The sequence below is a fragment of the Phalacrocorax aristotelis genome, chromosome 1, assembly GCF_949628215.1.
Source record: "Phalacrocorax aristotelis chromosome 1, bGulAri2.1, whole genome shotgun sequence".
In the NCBI taxonomy this organism is placed as follows: Eukaryota; Metazoa; Chordata; class Aves; order Suliformes; family Phalacrocoracidae; genus Phalacrocorax; species Phalacrocorax aristotelis.
Window position 1 is genome coordinate 25890304 of NC_134276.1, and position 23506 is coordinate 25913809.

The 23506-nt window shown below is 38.7% G+C and overlaps 1 protein-coding gene across 5 annotated transcripts in view; it reads right to left on the reverse strand.

Moving 5' to 3' along the window:
- STARD13 (StAR related lipid transfer domain containing 13) overlaps window positions 1-23506 on the reverse strand; it is a 309280-nt gene that overhangs the window by 243301 nt on the left and 42473 nt on the right. For all 5 annotated transcript variants that reach the window (XM_075084943.1, XM_075084952.1, XM_075084931.1 and 2 more), the window contains one exon: window positions 17716-18628. In XM_075084943.1, the coding sequence (XP_074941044.1) occupies window positions 17716-18471 (756 nt within the window). In that variant the 5' untranslated portion in view covers window positions 18472-18628. The remainder of the gene's footprint in view (window positions 1-17715; window positions 18629-23506) is intronic.

Below are 23506 nucleotides of genomic sequence, written 5' to 3' on the forward strand. Positions count from 1 at the left end.
TGGTTTCCCGCCCTCCCCGCCAACAATGGCCGCGCCCGCGCGCCGAACTGCCGCCAGCCCGAACCCGCCCTTTCCCGGCGCTGACACGCGCTGGGGGAAGGGGAAAGAGAGGAGGGAGGAGGGGCAGGGCGTGGCTCCCGCTTCGGCCAGCGCCCTGCGGTGCGCGCGCAGCGCCGCCAGCTTCCTCTTTTCTTCCCGCGCCCCGCCCCTGCCGAAGCGCGCGCGTGGACAGCCGCTGTTACGTCGCTGGCGGGCGGAGCCGGCAGAGGAGGGCGGTAGGGCGGTGGCTCGCGGGGCGGCAGCGCCATCTGGCGGTCAGCGCTGGGCGGCGGCGGCCCGCGAGCGCGCCCTAACGGCCATCCCGGGAGGGAAGCGCCCTCCCGCCGCCGCGGGGAAGGGCCGGCCCCGCCGAGGGGTTCTGCGGCGGGGGGCGTCCGGGGGATGCGGGGCGCTGGACGAGGCACCGGGAGCCAGCTCTGTCCTGCCCGTTGCCCCTCCGTGCCCCGCCCCTCAAGGGCTCCCTGAGGAGAACAGCCGCGCCGGCTGCGCTGCCGCCAACGGGGAGCTGCTCCTCCAGAGGGCGAGGCTGAGCACCGGAGCCGCTTCCCGCCGGCCCTGCGGGAGCGGTCGGGCTGGGGGTCCCTATTGTCTTCGGGGGGCCGTGACCTTAACGCCTCCAGGGGTGGCTGTGAGGAGCCGCCGGGTGCCCGGGCCGTGAGGGGGGCGCCGAGCTGCCCTCTGCCTCGCTCCTTCCCCAGCAGCCTCCCCCGCGCTTTGTCTTGGTACAAAAACTGTCACAACTGTGGCCGGCGTTGCTCCTTCATAAAACGACTCTTCCTCAGGGCTGTGCCTCGGTTTCCCCACTATTAAACAGCACTTCATCTAAGGCATGCTTCATGCAGAGCTGAGTGTGCAGAGGCTACTACTATACTTTGCCCGCACACGGAGGGAGACAAGGCTTAAAAAGTGATCTAAAGAAAATCTGATATTCAGAAGTATTTCTGCAACTGCATGCTCTGGTGGGAAGTTACTGCTTTTACGTTCAAAGCCACAGTTAGTGCCCTACAAGCTTTGCACTTAAAAATGGCTAACTGCATGTCAAAATAGTTACATTTCTGAAAACTAAATCCGTAATGTTCTACATGGACAATCTGCCCCTCTGTCATACCTGACAGATGTCAGAATAAATCGTGCTGACTCTGCTGAGACTGATTTTGTTCAACCTCAGGAAAATAATTGTGCGAAATCTGACATTTGATTCAATTGCCTTCAATAGTCTTAATGAATAATAGGAACTTCATGGATAATGCCAGATAGTTATAAAGTTTACCCCAATTCTCAAAGCTAGGCAACATTGGATGTCAGAGGCACATGACTCTGAAACATAATTGTGTTTGAACCGTTTGATTGTACTGCAGTTTGCCTTGGGACAGTTGGTTACTTTTGTTAGTGGTGAGACAGCCTGAGCTCAGCTCTGACATTTGAACACAAAAGGAGACTTCAGACAAGAGAGAAAATTCTTCAAACTCACAGATTTCAGCACAGCTGAAGAGAAGAATGTCTAAAATTAAGCATTTCCAAAGGCATTTAAGATTTGTTTATTTGGTTTGACATATTAAAATAAGCCCGAGTGGGCAGATTTGGACAGTCTCATTTTTTTATCTTTCTGGTGATATAAAAAGATTTCTCTTCAAAGTCCATTGTATTTTGGGGCACAAAAGAGCAGGATATGGGGAGGGAGGAAGAATAGAAATCCTGGATGCTAGAAGCCAAAGCCAGGCTTAAACACAGTTCATTTAGTCACCAAGAGGGAAGTCTGGCAAAGGTTCAGATCCAGATTTGGAGGATCAGCCTCCTGTCCTGACATCTCGACACTCAGGAGAAACCGGTGGAACAGAGAATCAAGGCTTTGAAGCCTGATTTTGAATCACGTTACAGTACAGCTCCTAGTGCCAGGGGAACGTAATTTTAATTGGAGGCCTTTGTAATTTGGTTCAAGACAAATAATAATAAATAAAACTCCAATTTCTATTCTTCCTTAATAAATAAAACTCAAACATATTGCATCTTATCAATTAAAATATTTTTAAATACCTTTTAAAAATCAGTTCTCTTAATTTTTCCTTCAGGATGGTCTAGTTTCATTTGCTTTCTGTAATAGCCCTTTCCTAAGTGTTCATTATTGGAATTTATAGTTTTAATTAAAATGCTAAATGTATTTTTCCTTTGAGTTTCTTCCATTATATTTTATTGGTACTTATATGTAAAGTAATTATACTTTAAGTAATTACTTCATATTTTCTCTCTTTTTCTTTTTTTTTTTTTTTTTGGCTTGTTGTCTTAAGAGGACAAAGTAATACTGTTCTGTCTTGGTGCTTCCTCAACTGCTGTGACATTTCCCCCACAACTTTTGAGTATTTTAGATAGTTTCCAGCCAGTTTGAAAGATGTGAAGAAACATCAAAGAGATCAAACTTCAAAGTTTAATCAAGATTTGTGGCTGGACAGACACAGAAGACTCAAATGACTGCCCACTATAAGCTGAAGATGAGGAGATATCAGCCGATATCGCTTCTGAGCAGCTATGGATGAGGGTACATGTGCTAACTGCCCAGGCAGTGAAAAGATACCTACAGCTAAAGCACATGCTGTCTCTTGCCAGAATTATGGGGATTTTGGGAGATTTTGGGGAGAATGAAACGGGGGGACATGAGCAGGTGGAAGGTGGAAACTGGAGACAACACAAGAATGCTGGGAGAGGACTGGAGTATGGTGGAAAAACACTGAGAGGTGGGGAATGGATCGGGGAGCAGGAGGTGCTGAAAGTGGTGAACCAGGAGGCCACAGGAAAGCAAGATGCATTAGTTCTGTCAAATGTCGGTGTGGTAATCTTAAATCTGAAAAATACTTTGGAACAATTATTTACTTTTCTGAGATAATCATCATGGGGTGATTAGGTGAATTCTGTAGAAACAGTAGGACAATAAATTTTCACTTCCTACCCTGAGACATTTCATTTTATAAATGACATTTTTTCGATCATGAAGGATAAGTTTAAAAAATAGATTGGAGGGAGGTGATGGCTTGTTTGGTTCTTATTCAATGATTTAATAGGATTTGTGTCACTCATCCCACATGCTGCTTTATTTTTTCATAAGGAGGAAAGGGTTTTCTCAACAGCTTCTGTTTAGGCGTCAGACCTGCCACGTTGCTCCTTGCAGAGCCTGGATGAATTCTGTGAACTTCATTAGAGGCCCATCTCTAGTTGCTACTACAGGGGTATGGTTAGTTCCTTTCTGAATGTCAGCTTGGGGAAAAGTAGTGGGTAAAGAACAGACACATAAAAGAAAATAATATTATGTGGCAAAACTGCAGCAGGTAAGTACATAATCGAAAATCTTTTTCTAGAAATACAAATCATTAGGAGAGAGGAAGTAGCTAAAGCTACAGTTTAACACAAGCAATGAATTATATATTTTTTTTAAGTTTTGAAGCAGCCAAAGTCAAAGGGAGGTGGGTGTAAATTTGAGTGTGCTCTTTAAACCAGAAATATCATTATACATGGTGACTAGATAAAACTAGCTCCAGGGGTTATTTATAGTATATGTACATTGTTCAGTTTTAATGTTTTGTATCCCCTGTTTTGAGAGGGCTTATGAGTTGCAGCATTTCAATTATAAGAAGCTTGTCAAAATGACAGAAGGACACTGATCATCGCAACATATAAATCTCCCTGTGTAAATTTTTGGAAGTGAGAGAGATGAATGGAGAGGCACATTTTTCTTTTTTTCATTGTCTAAGTCTCTTAAATGCCTGCACTCAATCAGATGGGATCTCCCTCTGGAGCTCTTCAAAGACACCAATGTCTTTTCCTCTGACTGTATAAGGAATTTATGTGCTTCATTTGACAGATTGCTTTCTCTATAATGTGGGAACTGCATATGTTCCCTAACTCCCAGGTCCAGATAATATTCTGCTGATGTCTTAACTCCATGTTGAGGCAAGACCTGGTGTGCACCATCTCCACTCCCACTCCCTCTTGCCTTCCTTTCACATCCCTCGTTTCTCTGGGAAGAAAATCAAACTATGAGAACAGCAAGCCTAGTCCACCAGGCCCGGTGGGTTATCAGGAATGAGAGATATTTAAATATCCAAATTTTAGATGAAAATTAATTGGCTAAATTGTAGAGATCAGATTTCACTCCTCTCCCTCCAATACAACCAGCAAAAGCTTTCAACCTGGAGAAGCCTGCAGTCTTATATGTGAAGTTTTGAAAAGGGCACAGGCTCTACCAATGACACTTCTTGCACGTCACTTCTCTGCTTCTGGTACCTTTTTCAATGCCCTTTGTTTGGTAAACTGAGATATATGTTCCTGCTGCCTGCCTATGCTAAAAGCCACAATAACAGGTGTGCTACTGTAATACTCTGCTGCAGTTTATGCTCTTTCTTTTTCCTCTAAACAGTGAGAATACTCACAGCAGATGCAGAAACTGAGAAGCTGAAGGAATTAGGCAGAGTTTAAATGCTGAATTTAAGATGATCACCTAATGCACAAGAACAGTCATCTGTCTGTGCATGCATATGTTCCTTAATCCCTATTTAATTTATGTAGTATCTATTTTGTCTTATATTTTTGTTAATGCTAGTTATACGCTTAAAGCTTTCAGAATTTTAACTACATTTTTTCTTTCAGAGATCAGAAACAGACATAAATGCCATGTGACTGATAAAAACAGCTTTCAGAAACTTAACTACTCATGGTTAACTACTAATGGTATTTGTAAACCCCTGAAGCCCTGTCTTGCTAGATAAAAAATTAAGTTAATGGTGAAGTAGGTAGAAATGTTGTATTATTCCTACATAATATTGACTTGTGTATTTTGCTCCCCTTGGATATCTTACTTTATGAAGACTCTTTCATGGCTTTTTTAATCATAAACTGAGAAACAGAATAGTGATTACAGATTTTAGCATGTCCTTTTCATCTTGGGAAAAAGATAACTCCATTGAAAACCATGACACATATTCTGTTAAACAAATCAGTTTGATCTCAATTTTGAAGAAAAGTTGCCTTGGTAGAGTAGCCTTAGGCATCATTCTTGGAGGAAAAGAATGATTTCTGTATCCCCAGAGCACGTAAACATGCTTATACCATATAAATGTTTCTGTATAACAGAAAGGTTGGAAACTGGCCTACAGCTCAAAAAATCTGCCTTATTTTATGAGTATGATGGTCACTAAACAACAACTACTGTTACTGGAACCTTAAGGTTCAGGCATGTTCTCTGTTCCTTGCTTCAGACATCTGCTGGAGTGAGAGAGGCTGAAGGGAGTGAGAGGAGTGATCTCTGGCAGCCACTTTTGTAAACCTGCAGGAGTTTTGCAAAATCTTCAAACACAAATGCACTAAAGATGTTCTGAGACAGGTGAAGCTGTAAGCATGAGTCTGTCCCAGGGTTTGCGCTATCAAGCCTAATCATTATTGACTTCCAGTTCTAAAATACATTCTGTTTTGAGTACTTTAGTGTTATTTGCACTTGCCTGGCTCTTTGTGAAGTACCATAACTGAAAGCATTCAAAAGTTCTGTTTAGGTATTTGGTAAGCTTTATTTATATTTAGAAAAGTAATGGTTATTAAAAAGGAGAATATTATTGTTTGGAATTACTCAGAGAATTATAAGAAAGAGAAGAAAATGGCTATTGGGATGATTATCAGCAGAGATATTTTGTATTCACAAATATTTCAGGTCCATGTGATATGAAATATTTTAGCAAAAACCCATCAATCACTGTAATCCAAATAAAAAGATCTATTGACATAAGTCTGGCAAATAACTGAAAACAAACAATTCCTAGCCTAATTCAAGGTGGCTAGGACTTCAGCTAGTTCTTCCAATTATGCACCTCAAACAAGGTTTAAAAAGTGTATTTGGAAATGCAAGAGACTTAGTGATAGCAATAATAAGGAAAATCTTCCTAGGAAAAAGCAGCATAATGTAGAATTGCAAGATTTGCATGTTTAAGAGGCTTATCTAGATATCCTTGCAGAGAAAGCTTTATGTGCTGCATTAGCACTTGAGCTACATCCAAACATTCCAAGATAAAAGTTGGAAGGGTCATAGTTTGGATTTTAATAGTTTGTCTTAATGTAACTCTTGAGGAACTTAAAAAAGTGACAAGCTCTCCCACTTGCTGTCCAATCTGGCTCACCTCTGTATAGTCCTGTTTTGATACTGCCACAATATTTTTAAAAAAACAAATCCAACCACGAGGGGGAATGGGCTAGAGCACACTTAGAGTGAGAATGTGCATAACCTGATCAATACATAGTTTAGCCCTGCTGGAAAAAAACTCAGTAGACGATGTAGAAACCAGCCTAGCTGCAACCCACCCAATGTATATTTAAATTTAGTTTAAAATGCAACGTGATAGCAATTTACTTTGGAATCTAAGTGGTTATTTTTTTTAATTTAATTGATATTTGTCAATTCATCAAACTTGAGTTACTTTTCAAAGACAGCTTAATTCTGACAACCTTCCTCTGGGGAAAATACCTTTACCTGCCAGTTAAGCTCTGCAAGCTCCTGAGTAGCCCACCTAGCAAGCTGCTGGAGGCTCCTGACGAATCACGCCCAGGCTGCGGAATCGTTCCTTGTCATGGAGAATTTTGAATCTTTTGGGAGTTTTTCTCTGAATAGGAGTAACCTCAGATTTAAAAATAATTACTTCCTTTGCAAAACTGAATGCTTTTATTTGCCATGCCATACCTAGAAAGTTTTTTTGGGTATATACTGCCAATTTTAAATTGGATACATAAACTCAATTTTCCTTCTTAATTTTGTCCAATTTTCAACCTTGCACTTTCTGCTCTAACACTTTCTTTTTAATTTGCCTTGGAATTAAATGCTGAGTGCCCTGAGCTGCTTGTGTGACCACTCCTTAGCATTTGCAACCATTTGAACACAATTTCTGAATAAGAAAAGAGCTCCCATCAAGAAGGTCTAGTCTTTTAGCTCAGATATCTGCATTCCATTTAATGCAACTTAAACCATCTCTTAAGAACTTTATACAAAATGGAAACATTGCACAGAAGAGAAGGTGAGCTGAGATAAAAACTGTAAATGTATCCATTCCAGCTTACAACAATTCTTACTATTGTAGAGTTTGCTGTTATTTATTATTTGTATTCATGCTAAATTATTTAAAAGAAGTTTTATAGGAGAACATTGAAGGAGCAGTTTTAGAGTTTGCTCTCTGTCATTCACATGCAAAGTGCAGGCTTTGTCACATTTGAAAAGTTTGATTTCAAAAGCATTTTCTGAGCCTGAATAATGCACTTTTGCCTTCAGAAAGAACTGAGTTCGTCCCTGCTTGCTTGGAATACTGGGGGTTTCCCACTAGGGCTTTTTAAACCTGTTTCTCTCTTTTAGCATTCCTTTTCTTTTTGTTTTTTATTTACCTCAGTGGCATTATATGTCCCCCAAGATAAGACTAAAACCGTTAAGTCCTTACAAGGCTTGAACAATTCAAGCCATCATGTGATCTACACTATACAAAACACAAAATTAAGGGCTATCTTGATAGCCCTCTTACATAAGAGATACCTGATAGTATTCCAACTTTTATTTTAAAAAAACCCAGGGTCTGTGGAATATTTTTGTCTTCTGGGGGTAATCTTTTTTAGTTTAATCATCTTTCATCTCCCAAACATGTTTTTTCCCATATATCTATATCTACAGTTATATCTTAGTAAACTCAGATATAAGTCCATTTTGAGGTGAACTCTCAGAGTCTGGATCCTTAGTTGCACAAATACTCGGTACTCCGCTTTCTCTCAGCACAGACACTGATCTTGGTCAGGCATGTTGATAATAAAAAGCAGCTTATTGCTGACTGCTGACTTTATATTGCTGTCTTGCCCAGACTGTGTGTTCTTTCTTCTAGTTTTTGGCTTTGCATACTTTTATCTTGGTCGTGATATATGATGTACTTATTACAGAATGAAATGCATATTATATTATTATTTATTGGCAGGTTTAGCAGTGCTTTTTTTGCATTTTAATGTAAATAAATCACTTACTGACTAAGTGCAAAGGCTTTGCCACAGCGCAAAATTGTCAATACTTTATATAGCATATCACTAAATACTTCACCACAAAGATTAGATTAAGGCCACAGAATGTTTCTCTGAATATACAGTATAAGCTGTTAAATCTTTGACACTAAAACATTACCTATTCCAGACCTGAATTTTGACACATTAGATTAAAAGTCTAAATGCCAGAGAATTTAAGAATCCATAGGAAGCACAGTAATACAATCCAAAAGTCTGGTAGGTTTTAATGAAGTTAATTTCTGGAAGAAAAATGTTTCAAATGCAGGAGTTGGCCTCAGTGTCCTGTCCATTTTATTTCCAGAGAACCCTAGGCTAATTCAGAGGACGTTTCCCTTCACTGCACTGCAAAAGTCTTAGCTCTGAGATAATTCAAAACTGGGCAAGACTTTCAGTTTGGATGAAAACTTGGATGGGTAAGAGCAGTCTATTTCCATTTTTATTAAAATTTAAAATAGTCCATAGTCAGAGTGTTTGTTAAGAGTCATGAGGGCGACAACATTCTCTCCTACAGAAAATAACCCCACAAGAACGTCATAAAATGAAATCTCAGATCCATCATCCTAAAACTTCTATGAAGGTCACTACATTTTAAAAAAGTTTTTAAGTTTCTCCAAATATGTTTCAAACGTGGACCTCAGTGTTTGCACAGATCGCTGATTATAGGATAGCTGGTCATGTGGCAGTACCAAGATGATCATAGGTCCCTGGGCATGTCAAATCAGATGATCGAGTCTGTGGTCCCATGGTACTGCCAAGGAAATATGTCCATTACAATTCCAGGCGAACATTATTTTATTTGAATTTCACACAAAGACACAGGGTTCGTAGGTGTATCACTAGAATCTGATTTTATTAACTGGGAATATGTTACCTGGGAAGAATTTTCAAAAGCACCTAAACACTTACAGTAAGTGCCACAAACACATTAAAAAGTGGGACTTTTGTGTGTGTGAGGAAATTTGTAGCTCATTTTTCTTATTCTCGCTCAAGAGCTTTGCCATATTATGAAATATACTTGGCAAGGTTGTTAATTCAGTAACATTCTGTTACTTTTTTTTTTATTATTTTCTACACCACAGTTCTATCGCTGGACTTGAAAAACATACCAAATCCTCACCTATCAGCCAAACAAGCTTGGAAATGTGACCCAACCCCATCCCCTCACAAGTTTCCAGTCTTACAAGTTGTTCTGCTTACTGCCCATCCCACAGTTTATCCCGGATCTCTATCTGCACTTTGAATGAATATCTTCATTTCAATGGAAAGCAGATTAACAGATTTCTACATGTTTCTTCTGGTTCCCCCCACCTAAGACCCAGCCTGTAATTCTTGCAGGTGCCTATTCCCATGCTCTGACAGAGGAATGTAGTTCATCAGAGCCTTGACTTAGGGCTTATTTTCTGTTGACTTTTGCTCTACTTCTGTGGACATATGTGAAACACTTGAGTGGTCTCACGTTGCACAGGTTTCAGATATTTTCAAATATTTGTAAAGAAGAATCTTGATATACCTTTTTTATTTTATGAGCTTAGTGCTCCCATAAACACATACTCTTTTTTATGTTTTCTGGCAAAAGCAATAGTAATATTGCTGTTTCCTGGGGTGGCCATATGATTCTGAAGTATTCAAATACAGAACAAATAAAGGAGTCAATATCTGAAAAAAATCATAACCCAGGTTACATATGATGAATACTCTCCCCTTTTAGTACAATACACTAACTATGCTAACTATTTCTTCTCCTGAAGCTTTAAAGATAAATATAAAACATGCAGTAATACTTATGAACAGGCTAAACCAGGAGTTCCCAAAATTTAGTCTGTGGGGCCTCTTAATGTGTGTGAGACCACAATGGGGCCGTGCAACAAAATTCATCAGCAACAGTATCTTCTCAGTAGGATAGCTACAGCTAGGATGGGCAACGTAAAACCTTTGTCAGATACTAGAGGCGGATAGTTGGACTTTGGAAACTGCTAGCCTAAAGATCCGTCATAGCATTATGAAAACTACTTAAGGGCCAAAGTTTTAAACATTAACTTCAACAGCCCGAGGATTTCACATTGTGCAATAGCTCAATAATCTTACCTTCTGTAATTTCATATTATTTAATTCAACACCAGCCTGAAATGTACTTTGTAAATTTTCTGAAGGACTTTGAAAGTCAAGGTGAGTTATCTGTTTGACTAATTATCTGATTTTATTATTTCCTCCTGGCATTTTACTTTTCTCAGAATCTCACTATAGAGGTAATATATACGATATACTATACATTTTTGGAGAGTGACAGTATTCTGCAAGACAAATTATTTCAAACTTCGTGAAGAGTCAATTGCAAAAAAGCCCTGCAAATTTTTCTAGTGCTAGTCCACCCATCACATGGTGGTTTCTTTATCAGCTTTGCTTTTGAAAAAGGATGGATTTTGTCTCCTCATATTACAACTATTCTGCAGGAGACTTTTGGCAGAACCCAAACTGGAGGGGCTGAAAATAATTTCTAAGATATTTTTTACAAAACCAGAGTGCATGTGTTTTCCCCAAATTCAACCGAGCAGCCATTGATGCCTGCTGAAGACAATCCTGTGATCCAAAAGACAGGTATCTGCTGATGTCAAGAAAGTGTATCTTTTCTTAGGGCATACAGATTTTAATTTTTTAATTCTCTAGTAATGAACAATGAATCATGCATGTTTATTGAAACATGCAAGCAGCACGCAAGCATACTGAAGAGATAAAAGACAGTAATTTTGATACTATTTACATGTTTTTCTACATGATTCCAATACACCAGTTCTCTTTGATATGATCTTTGAGCATATCCTTAAGTTACTATTCCTGACTTCACTGTTTTTTTCCGAAGTTCCTATAATTTTGTAGTAGAAGCAGCCATGCAGCTAATTTCCACCAAAGTAAGGTGGAGATTTGAACTTACTGCTCTCTCCAACCCCAATAAAAAGTAGGACACAAAAAAATGCTCTATTCTAATGGGAAATGGTTACATTATTAAGAATAGTGAGAGTAGAGAAAAATGTACTCTGTACCAAGTGCTATGTTCATCATTAGTCCCTCAAATTTGTGAAATTAATAAAAGTCTCTTTCTTCTAAATTAATAATTAGAATCCCTAAGACAGCATTTATCTGAATTTACTATTAAGAGATGATTGTGGTTATTTATTGACTGATAATAATTCATCTTTGCTAAAGTAAGTAGCAGTTCTCCAGCTCCTTTTCCAAGCAGGCAGAAAACAAACATAACCACTAGAAACTTTGCAAAGTTCAACTCACCATGACTCCACCTATCAACTCTAGAGAAGGTATAATTGAAATACAGAAAGTGCAAATTTCACAGGCACACAAAGGAAATCAGAATGTACAAAAGTCAGTGCATCACTCCTATCTTAGACATTTCCCGTCTTCCTCCCCTTAATTTTCTACTCTCTTCTCCCTGGCAATTTTTATTTCAGCACTCGGCTTTCCTACCTGGGTAGACATCCCATGTCTGAAGATGATGAACAAAAAGGAGATAATAACAACCATATCATTTCTCATGAAGAAGTCATTGCAAGTTTGCAGCCATTCTCCTCCTCTAGTTTTGGAGTTTCAATTTGATAGGGTAAAGAGAAGAACAAACTTCCAAAGTATGGGAGGAATGAGAAAAGGAATTTGTGCTTCAGTCTAATATGTTCTTTACTAGTTTTTGCTCTTATACGACTAAATTAGAGAAGAAACTATTGCAAGGCAATTTTCAGATAGCTTAAATTCCACCTAAGTTCCAGTGCCTCATTAATGAAAACAGCAAAGTACCTCTCAGAAAAGTGCTTCAGAGTGGCTAAGCAAGGCACTGAGCAGGAATACAAGAGGTACAAGGACTTAGCAGAATTTATGCCATCCAAATATAAGGGTAAGAAGCTTACTTTGGCAGGCCCAGCTACTGATGATGGTTGTAGGCTTGACTGGTGCTGTTTTGATCATTTAAATTGAATGAACTCAATCTAATTTCAATAAACCAAATTCATTGTCAAAGACTTGAAGCTTTCTGATCCCTTTCTCATTGGATATGATTACTTGATTAAAATATTTACAAGCCACACAGAAGAATACATATCTTTTATAGAATCATAATTAACTTCAAAGACTATGGCTTTGAATAAATTTTTGTGGATTTATCACCTCCTACATGTCCTTGTCTATTTATCTTGTCTTGCTTCTTTGGTGAACTTCTGGTGTTTGTGAAAAGAAGAAAGAAAACACAGGCCAGAAGCAGACAAAATGTGGACAGATGCTATGGAAACTTCTGTATTACGTCTCAGCAAATTATTCCAGCCTGAACCTGAACTCTCGTGGTTTAAGCTTATACAATGATTATCAAACTTGTCACTCAGTAATGATTGTATAATGAGGATAAAATTCACCTCATTGTAGTACAAGGGTGGAACAAGGAAATTAATGAAAATAAGTGAATAATCAAGGAAAGAGAAACTGGAAACCCAGATCATCCATCTTCCTGCCAGTTAAGGACTGTTGTCTGTAACGGTTTCCAGAGTTCAGCTGGCTTAGCTTTAAATGTCAAAAGCAATGGAGCTTTCACAAATCTCCTTTATAACACTACAGTTTTACTTAAAACAAAGATTCTGTCACGATGAAAGGTGATGGCACAGCTACCCCATTAACGCTATCCAGTGCAGTACACGGAGATCGGGATCCTGACATTGTACTGGCCACTCCCATGACCGCAGCCTCCTCCAAAAGTCTTTTGTTTACAGTCTGAAGGCCAAACCCTGACAAAGACATTAGTTGTGAGCACTGCCTTAATTACCTAAATTATCTCTTTGGGTCATCTTGTCTCAGTTACTCCTATGGAATGGAATAGTATCTCGCTCTTTGACCTGTCTGAACGAGGGAACATCCAATGCAAATATTAGACCATCAGCATCTGGCTTTACACAAACAAGCAGGTTTGGTTTAGCTCTTCCTAAATGTGTTGAAAGAGGCATGATGTAAATTTGAGATCCATCTCCCAGGTTCCTGTGTAAGGGCCAGCAGATTTGATGCTCTGGGCCTGACATGCTGCTCACCTGCTTACTCAGCAGAGATGGCAGAGTACAGTGGAGAATAGTATGACAGAGGCTCCCTTAATGGACTCCTGAATTAGGAAGGAATCTTGTCTGAGAACAAATATTTTTCTAGGATTCTCCTGGAAGTTACACCTATACACAACACTTGCCAACAGTTAATTCTTCAACCTTTCTAGATATATTTTAGATAGAGGTGATCTTGTTTCATGAAGCAGTAGCTCTGAGAAAAGGAGTCATTTGGAGAACCCTGGATGTCCAGTGGAGAGAGATACCCAATATGTGGTCCTGGTGCAGATACCAGGAGGCTGCAGAGGGGCTGCTGGAGCACCTCGTACATCCCGATGGCTAGCTCTAAGCGGTTCCTTTCCAGTGCGTGGGCTTCCTGGCTTGCCCCCTTCTCTCTCTGGTACAATAAAGGAACCTGTAACAACTCACTTAGATGCCCTAAATAATGTCAACAGTGACGGAAACCTTTTTGGCTGGATGGGCTCCCCAAAGGATACTTTGAAACTGTCCCACAGAGGATTTCCAGTTTGCTGCCGTGTTGGTAAGACTATGCTTGCCTCCCTGCAGCAGCCAACAAGATTAGCAGGATTTCTATACAGTCACTCAGGTGAGGGAAGATCTGTGACAATTCACTTTGTCAAGGGTATGATTTCATAATACTTCTTTTTGCCTAATACCTGCCAAATATCTTCAATTTTTTTACTTGACTGAAATGCAACTCCTGGTAGTAACACAAACTGTTTTAAGACTGTGTAAGGATAGGATATGATTACTGATGTAAAGTTGCATAGTAGCTCCTGGTTAAATATCATTATCAGCTGGGTCCTGCTCAGTACAGTTTGAAGAAATGGCAATCTAGAAAAATGTTATGTTTCAGAAGCTATTCTGAATATTGCCACTGCATACCAAGCTGGTTGCATGCACAAAGACAATATGTAGCTTAATATCAAGACTTGAAGTAAAACAAGCAAGGAAGAATGGCTCAAATACCACTTCAGAGCTGCTGAGAAAACCCTGAACAGAATGAAACAAACAATCATAAATAATATTAGCAGGACATAAGTGATGTAAAATAATTTGGTCTCTTCTCCCAAGTTACTTGCAATAGAACAAGAGGAAATGGCTTCAAGCTGCGTCAGGGGAGGTTTAGATTGGATATTAGGAAAAATTTCTTCACTGGAAGAGTGGTCAGACATTGGAAGAGGCTGCCCAGAGGGGTGGTGGAGTCACCATCCCTGGAGGTATTTAGAAGACGTGTAGAAGTGGCACTTCAGGGCATGATTTAGGAGACATGATAGTGTTGAACTGACGGTTGGACTTGATGATCATAGAAGTCTTTTCCGACCTTAATGATTCTATGATTCTATGAATTCTCATTCAAGATAGAAGGAGAGTTTTGCAAGGAAGGTGAGCAGAGAAGACAAGTCTATAATAAGGGTACAGAAACTCACTGGTGTGCTTAAGGAAGTGCTGTCTTAGTGATGATGTTACCTAGATCATTATCCCAAAATGAGAAATAACATGAACAATATTCCAGACATGTGCATAGACTTGTTTTAAATCTTTAAATTTTGCTTCTCAGCTGAAATAAATGTTATCTTTAATTTAAGACCTCTATTTGGGCATTAAATGTACCACTGATTACAGACTCCTGACAAGGAAAAAAAGGTTGCCAAATGTAGCTTTGATGAGTAAGCACAGGAAATATATATGGGACTGGTCTAAGGATGGAAACTCAGGGACCATACTGAATTAATAAATTGAACAGAAGTATCATTTGTCCTGCACCACTCAGAACAGGCAGATATTATATGCCTTTGGGAAAAAAGAAAGCGCTTTTTTTTTTTTAATGGGCACCATTACATTAATTGTTTTCAGCAGTGTCTTCTGCTTGTAACAGAGTTGGCAGCATACACAAGTGGTATTTTTTTCATCTTCCCTCTACTTGTTTACTGTTCAGTGTCTTTGGAGATTTGTCTGTCCTTATTGATTAGAATGAAACAAGAAGTTCAACAATTATCACTTAAATGCATGTAGCAACTATTTAAGAGGAGATTTGGACACTGCCTGCAAAGGCCAGTGCTGCCCAGACCGGAGATGGTGACAGCCTTTCCTCCTTTCTGTACATAAAATAGGAGATTTGCAGTCAGTAACAAGTACATTTATTTAGGAATGCCCCTGCAGGGTAGATCTCAATCACTATTTCACTGTGAACTCTAGTAGCAAGGATTTAGCCAGGATCTCGGTCAGGGTGCTATGTGTGATAGCCTGTATCTATGGCCAAGGTGATTTGTTTGCTATACTATTTTTAAGTCTAAGGCTTAGCAGTAATGGTTGCTTTTGACAACATTTTTATGCCATGCTGCCTTTATGTAGTTAATTTCTTTCCACTAGAAAGACATTTTTCCACAGCCCCATTTCTAAATAATAGAAATAAGTAACTTGACAATGACATACATTTGCTTCCACCAGAGTCACAGGGGAAGTTTTTAGTCTGAATATTAAATACATGACTGCTGCTAGAATTTGAGAGACAAGATAATCCTTTTTTTTAAATTCTTGGAGGCTTTCCTAGAATGATACATACTTATTTACATCAAAAAAATCAAAACCAGGACTGCATCATTACATCTGTACAGTTTTTGAAATGTTTTGACACATTTGCTGAGATTTACTAGGTAATTTCGCATGCTTGTCTGGCAATTTATAATCCATCATTTTGTATTACAAGATGCATCCTTGAGTTTATTTTATAGCATAGACATAAAGTAAACTAAATGACAACAGCCCCTGGCCTCTTCCTTTTATCTATGGGAATGACCTTCAGTAAACAGAATCCAAGGGATGTTGCACATGCATTTTGATATATATTTATATTAATGGGAATGTTTCTGAGTAAATGAGGAAGCAGCCTTGGCTTAGGGTAGAGTAACAATTCAATTATTTAATAAACCACGTGTCACAAGAATCTCTCAGGGTCAGTATTACATCAAAAGGTGCACTGTTTTGGAACTATCTTTGGGCCTCGGTTTTCTAATATTAGCTGCTGAGAAAAATTTGAAAAAATCTGGCTTATTTCTCTGTGAGCTGATGGGTTTCCACAGCAAAGTTGGGATATGTGTGAAACACAGCACAGAACTCCCACTCACTTAGGGGCAGAATTAGTCCCCCCAGACTGGAGATACACTAGTATTAAAGGAGCAAAGCAATTAAGTATTTTGTACCAAAATTTTGATGTTAATATGGACATTATAGTCCAAATTCTTTCATTTAATCAGAAATCAATGAGGCAACTCCATGTTATAAACACTAGAAGTAAAAGGAGAACTGCAGATAAACAAAAAATAAAACACTGGGTAAAAGACTAGGGCTCCACCCTGATTTTCAAGGCATAGAGCAGATCTACATGGAACATAACTTTTAAAAGCTGGAGGAGGAGAAGAGAGAGGAAGGAAAGGTATGCCTGACCTGCAGTTTGAGATGAATTTGTGCTGCAAGGTCAGGAACGTTGGAATTTTAAGGGTTTGTTTTGCCCATTATTTGGAGTCATTTCATATTTTTGTACTACAGCTGAACTTCTCCAATGATAAACATGTTTAGCTCCAGGCATTTGGTGTGTTACCAGCTGGTAGCAGGGGGAAAGCCTTCCTTGTTCTCCAGACTAGTGAGAACTCACTTGGAAAGCTTCTGTTCCTCCAGTTCCAAAAAATAGAGCTAATTTACTCAATACTTTTTTTTTTTCTGAAAAATTTATGGTTGGATGATTCCTATTACAGAGTGTTTTTAATTTTGTCCTAAATCTTCTTATGTTTTCATTTTTGACATTGATCTGTACAGCATCATGATGTGTACCAGTACAGATACAAAAATAATCTATTTTTATTTTATTTTATTTTATTTTATTTTATTTTATTTTATTTTATTTTATTTTATTTTATTTTATTTTATTTTATTTTATTTTATTTTATTTTATTTTATTTTATTTTATACCAGACTGTAATCTGTCCTCCATATTATTTTAATGAAATAGGAATCCAGAAAACACTGTTATGTAGCGGAAGCCATCCTGTGAGTTAGGTGGCACAGTGCTACAGGGCCATTACACTAAAAAAGGCCAGTTTTCAGCACAAAGAAATATAGTCTGCTCTCAGAGTAAACATAAGCTCTATCCCTTTGGAACAGTCCATAGACTCAGGGAATATATGCTGTATGTGGCATGATATATGATCTTGTAGAAGCAGGGAAAACTGAGCCGATGTTCCCATTTTAAAAAGCAAGGGAAAAAAGAAAACCGAAGTTTGAAATTCATGCTAATAGAATTGTGGCCAATCTGAAGTAACAGATTTGTCTAATGTAAAAACCCAGTATATTTTTAGGGTGGGTTTATATTCTTAATTATATAACTCACATTAATTATCACTGCATAGCAATTTGTGCAACTCCTTTTCCTCCTGTAACCATCCTTAGACGACACCACTTATTTAAAACATACTTGGAACAAAAGAGTAGCTTGTATTACCTCCAGCTCCATGTGTTTTTCTTCCTTGTCATGGTCCTTCAATTCCTTTTCAGAATGATCATCACAGTCTTCTAAATGACAGATGTGTTGATATTTAGTAAGTTCATGTTTAGTTTGCTTTCTTTGAGAAACATTCCTTCTATGGAGACCATTGAAAAATACTTCATACAGTGGCAGTTCTGTAAACACATCATCATTCTCTCTACCATCTGCTTCTTCCTCTTCAGATGAAGAATCTTCTGCTTCTCCTGCCTCACAAATATGGAGTTTAATATTAGCTTCATGTGATAAAAATTTGAAATCAGAAAATGTGATAGCGCTTGGTTTGTGTTTTATGACTCTGATTTCATGGCTCCTTTCTGCTTTCTTGTCTGAATTTCCTCCTGTAAGGACCGGCCATTCTCTGGGTGAGGGAAGGTTTAAAGTACCTTCCTGTGGCTTGTGCCTTGCAGAACAGGGTAATTCTTCACAAAGGTGCTTTGTCTCTGACTTATCCGTGGCACTGACACACCCTGCAGCTGTGCCAGGTTGCAAGGATGTCTCACTGTGGTCTGATAAGGATGACACAGACAGCAAACTCAACTCGGGTTCCAGTAAAAGATTCTGAAATTCAGATGGACTTGCCTGTTTTTCTCTCTTTCTTAGGTATTCTTCACACTTTGCTTCCTGTGGAGTCCCCAGGGACTTGGCAGATGTGAGATAAGGTAAGCCCTGTTCTTCTTCATAGATATTAGTTTCCATTCCAATGAGTTTCATCCATCAGAGATCAAAATGACTTCATTCCTGGTTTTCTTGAGAAACATAACTCCACATATGCAGCCAGGAAATATCTTCTTATTTTTCCTAAACCATGATCACACAATCATTAGTAACGCCTGGATTCTCACACAAAGTATCTGAATCCTCTCTGCTCCTGAAAATTAAAAAAAAAAAAGTCATGATAATATGCTTGCATTGGAGTCCATCAGCAAAAGTAATCCTGTAACTTGAAATTCCCATATCAAATTTACTTAAAAGTCTCTTCAAAAATATTTGATGTATGCAGATTAAATGAACTTAAAACATGAGAACCTTGATATGTTTATCTTAGAGACTAGAAAAGAACTGGAAAATGCAGAAATGGTTTTTAAATATTGACTTTATATTGATTATTGACACAATGGTTCAGAATAATTTGAAGTGATGTTAGCTATAGGCTTGTTATTGAAACATGCCTCTGCTCACTATATTTGTATTGTCTGTTAAATAATGGAAAACTTTTACACTGTTTTGATAAAGGTACTAAAATGTCATAGGGAAGAGCAAGGATCCAAAGCAATTTACAGAAAGGAAAGAAGATTTCAATATAGGTAAAATTTTCTGTCATCTCAGCTTCTGTGAATTGCCAATGCAGTGCAGAACCTGTCCATTTCCAATAAGTTTGTAAAGCTAAAAATACAGAGAGCTGCAGAACTACGTCAGTTGGCCATGTCTGGTTTAAATCAGTTTTAACTTCTGGGCTCATACCTAGGCTGTACACCTCCAATGCATGGGAAAGGGGAGCAGCTGAAGAACCGATCTTGCATCACTGAATAGCTTACAGCCACCCGTATATGTAATTTACTTTTTGTGACAGATTGAATATTGATAGTATTTATTTTAATGATTGTTTCAGTACTCCATCTGTGAAAGCAAAGCAGAACAGAAGCTTTTCAAAATAAAAAGAGAAGCTTAAGCCTTTGATGTATGTGGCAATCCTGTCAGTGATGAGGAAGACATGTCAGAAGGCAGTGCTGTGATTGTCAAAGTGGGAAGCAAGCAAAGTAAGATGCTGGCATGTGATATGCCTCTCACTGCATGCGCCATAAACTGAACAACGCACACCAGCTACGCATATTTTAGTGCTGGCTAGTGTATATTTTAGTGTTATACATTGGGTAATAGAAAGAATACTGTTACACACACAGAAAATTTGGATTTATTATACTACCTTTGTCATTTGAACTGCAGCTGTAAAAGGTGTAAGCATGCAGGTACACACTATTTAGGTAGACTTCCTCTCAGCTATTGCTAGCTATTTAAAAGTCAGACATTATTGTAAGCAACTGTCTAGTCTCCTGCCAGAGTCAGTGGAGAGAGAAAAATGCTTCCAGAAGTTAAATGCTCTCACTTATCTTGGAAACCTATTTTGACATGGGATGAGTCTCCCTCCTGGCATGACTGCCTTATCCAAAACTATGGAGGAAGTCTAGACAAAAAGCTTAGTCTGATCACCCAAATTTGAGAAAGACAAATAAGGGCAAGAAGAATCTCACCCCATACCTTTGTTACACAATAATAATATATTGTCTAAATGTGAATAAGAAACCTACTTTTGAAGCCCTCATTTTCTCAGCTTCAAGTTAGCCATCCACACAGAATTGACTTCAATTTCAGGAGTGCAGAACACCCTTGGTTCGCCCTAGCATTAAGTGAACTAACTGAGCCCAATGTCTTTGAAAAAGAAAACATGTTCCCAAATTTGTAGAGACGGATTGGAACAACTAACATTTCTCATAGTGTTTTGTATATTCTGGGCACAGTGAAAAAGCCACCCCATTTCAGGTGAATATTGAGTATTATCTGTGCTTCACTATGAGCCATCACCTTTGTTTTTCAGCCCCTGGCTGCCTCTGCTAGAAGGCATGCTGCTAGCACCCACACTCTCACCATGCAGACCCAGGTATAAGTGAAGAAGATTCACCTAGAAGACTCCTCAAAAGGCAGCAAAAGAGGTTTGGCCTGGCTGCCTACACCAACCTGTTGCCATCAGGTGAGAGGATTGGTTGTGTTCACCAGCCATTGCTGCTGGTGTCTGCCCTGTTCTTCACCTACTGGTAGTTCCAGCAGGAGTAGCAATGGTCAGGTCTCCCCCCCCAGACTCTCCCAGATTTACCCTTTCCTACTGTCAGTCTTCTTTTTCTGGCAGAACTTGCCCGTCCTTCACCTGCTCCCTAAATCCTCTTTAGTTCTCGTAACGCTGCCAAGCAGGCTCTGCTGTGATGGCACCTGCAGGAATACACCTCTGTGCTCATAGGACCATCTTTGTAACAACCCAAAATACAGCATAAAATGCTTCAGAAGAAGCTACAGAAATTCTGCAGTAGGCAAGTGTGGGATAAGTGAATTACATATTTTTTAGTTCTAGTATTTTAGGATGATGCTTTAGATTCTAAAACATGTATTATTATCCCTGCAAATATTTGCATTTTTCATTATCTCTGGATATTCCTAGCATCTAAAATAAATGTCCAGCTTCTTTTAAAATTTTCCTAAGTTCCTTCTCTCAAATGGTTTCCAGTTTTACAGGATATGGTATGAAGTGGTTATTTTTGCAGTTTAATTACAAAAGGTGTGAAAAAGTTTTTCTGTTTATTAGATTTGCGTAATCTATTGGACTCTTTCTGGTTTTTTATTTTTCCTGTGATGGGACTGGAACAAAGAAAGTATGCAAGAGCAGGCTGTTTTTGTGCAAGTATGGCAAGAAATCTCTGAAGAGGAAGTGGTAAGAAGAGAGCGTGTGAGTTTACCCTTATTCATCCTATGGAACATATCTCTTTACTCAATCTAGCAGTGACTGGGAAAAATCCGCACCCTTATATAAAATGTCAAATTCCATATTTTATAAAGAGTTACACATAGACATTTATAGCTCCTAAAAATGGAGCATTTTTGGCAACTGTGGATTTGGAAATCCTGCCCATAGCAAAATGTGTAACTCAGAGAGGTCTGAACATTCAGAGCTAAATCTGTACCTGTTGTAAAAGGCCTGTAACACAGCCCTGCAAAATAAGATGATTCTCACCACAATTCTGAATGTATGCACTTACAAGTTATGAAAAATAATAATCTTTCTGGAAAATGTCTTCAAGGCTTTATAAATAGGAAAATTACTTTCATATGCATACATAATTCTAAATATATACTGTAGCATTAACTCTACTGGTAGGTGCGAGTGTAGGTAAAGATGTTGTTAAATAATAAAAGTCTCTTGGGCATATGTGTGGTTTTTTCCAACTAGAAGGGAAATGTGGGGCTTACCACAGCTAACTGTCCAACCAAAACTGGCTCCAAAACAGCTTAAGGAAGAGCACAAAAAAAGCAACACAGGATTTTTTCTTTTTTTAAGCTAAAATGTGAAATGCGTATCTGGGTGTAGCAACTTCAGCTTTTTACACACATGATTTTAAAACTTACAACCTGAATTTTATTTTCTAAGGAAAGCTCCTTACAAATCAGCAATAAATTAATACAAAGTTGTGATACAGCTAGTGAAATGCTATGGAAGGAAAGTTCCTATATGGTCTGGCACAAGCAAATATATATGTGCAGACTCACAGAGAAATTTTTGTGTATCATGGTCTATTGGCTTGATTTTCCTTTGCCCAGGCAACCAAAATTTGTATTAAAACTCACAGAATTTTGGACAAAGATCACACAAAAGGCATATATTAGGCTTAACCATTAAAGAGGAAGATTGAATAGATAATTTAAGATTCAGACACATTTCTATTTTCTTGAGTCAATACAAGGAGAATTGTTTTCTGGGGCAAATGATTATTGTTTATTTCATAGTGTTACTATAATAACAAGTCACCTAAACTAACTTTTCACACATTGCTTAAATAAGTGCCTTCCAATACCTATTATGTATTTTGGCATTGCAGAGCATGTGAATGTGTGGAATTTTCTTATTTCTTATTCAATTTAAACTTGAACTGACACAGTAAACCAGCAGATCAAGTCCTAATCTTGACTGGAACAGTACACCACTCATGTAAAATAACGAGTTTTTACCCCTCAGCACCTAATGCGTTTGTTTCCCTTTCACAATGACTTTGCTTAATATTTCCCATTGATTTAAACAACCTTCCCCTGAAAAATTAAGCAAACAAGCCAAGAGAATGTGAGACACACAGACTAAGAGCAAATTAGGAATTAGGATTTTTTCTTTCCTGATGATAATTTTACCTGTTTTGCAAGGTAACACCATATTTTTCAATTCAGTTAATTTCCGTAAGCGTAACAACAGGAACTCAGTTAGTAGCCAAAAGATCCTCCAAGCGTTGGGGCAGAACAGAAAAAGAAGTGAGCAGATCCTTAACAAAAGGCATTTCAGCTTGCTTGCTGCACAAGAACTCTGTCAACAGAAGTATGTGTGAGAATCCCTGGGGCAAAAACAGCCTTCTGCAAGCACTGGCCAAATTATTCACAGAAAAAGACAGAAAAAAAGGAGAGGGAAGAAAAAAAATAAAAAGAGAGTGAGAGCATGCCTCACAGGAACACCAGGCACTTCTAAAAATATGGCGTGACCTCATTCTTCACGTTATGCCAGACCCTAACATTATGCTTTGCTTTATCACCTGGAGCACCTGGAGTCAGGTTCCCACTGCACACACTCAACTTTGGATGCTGTCAGGTTTTGATAAGGTGGGCTGTGAAATGCCTTTTGATGTAGTATAAAGCCAGTATAAAGGAATACCAAAATTAGCTTCCCATGTCACCTACAAATTCTAATTATTGTTTGCCTATGTTTCTTCAAGACCTACATTTGCTGCCAAAGCTTCATGAGTCTTCCCTTTTGTATATATATTAATAGGATCATAGCTTGAAGACAGACTTCTGCATAGGCTGCAGAGTGTAGCTAGAGTGTAGGTTGTTGGACATGTAAGATTCCAAGTATGATTATAAGCCAGTTATTTGCAAATCTAGCCTGGAAGGGAAAAGGATGAATTGTCATTGGAAAAATGGGGTGAGAAGACTGTGAGTTATA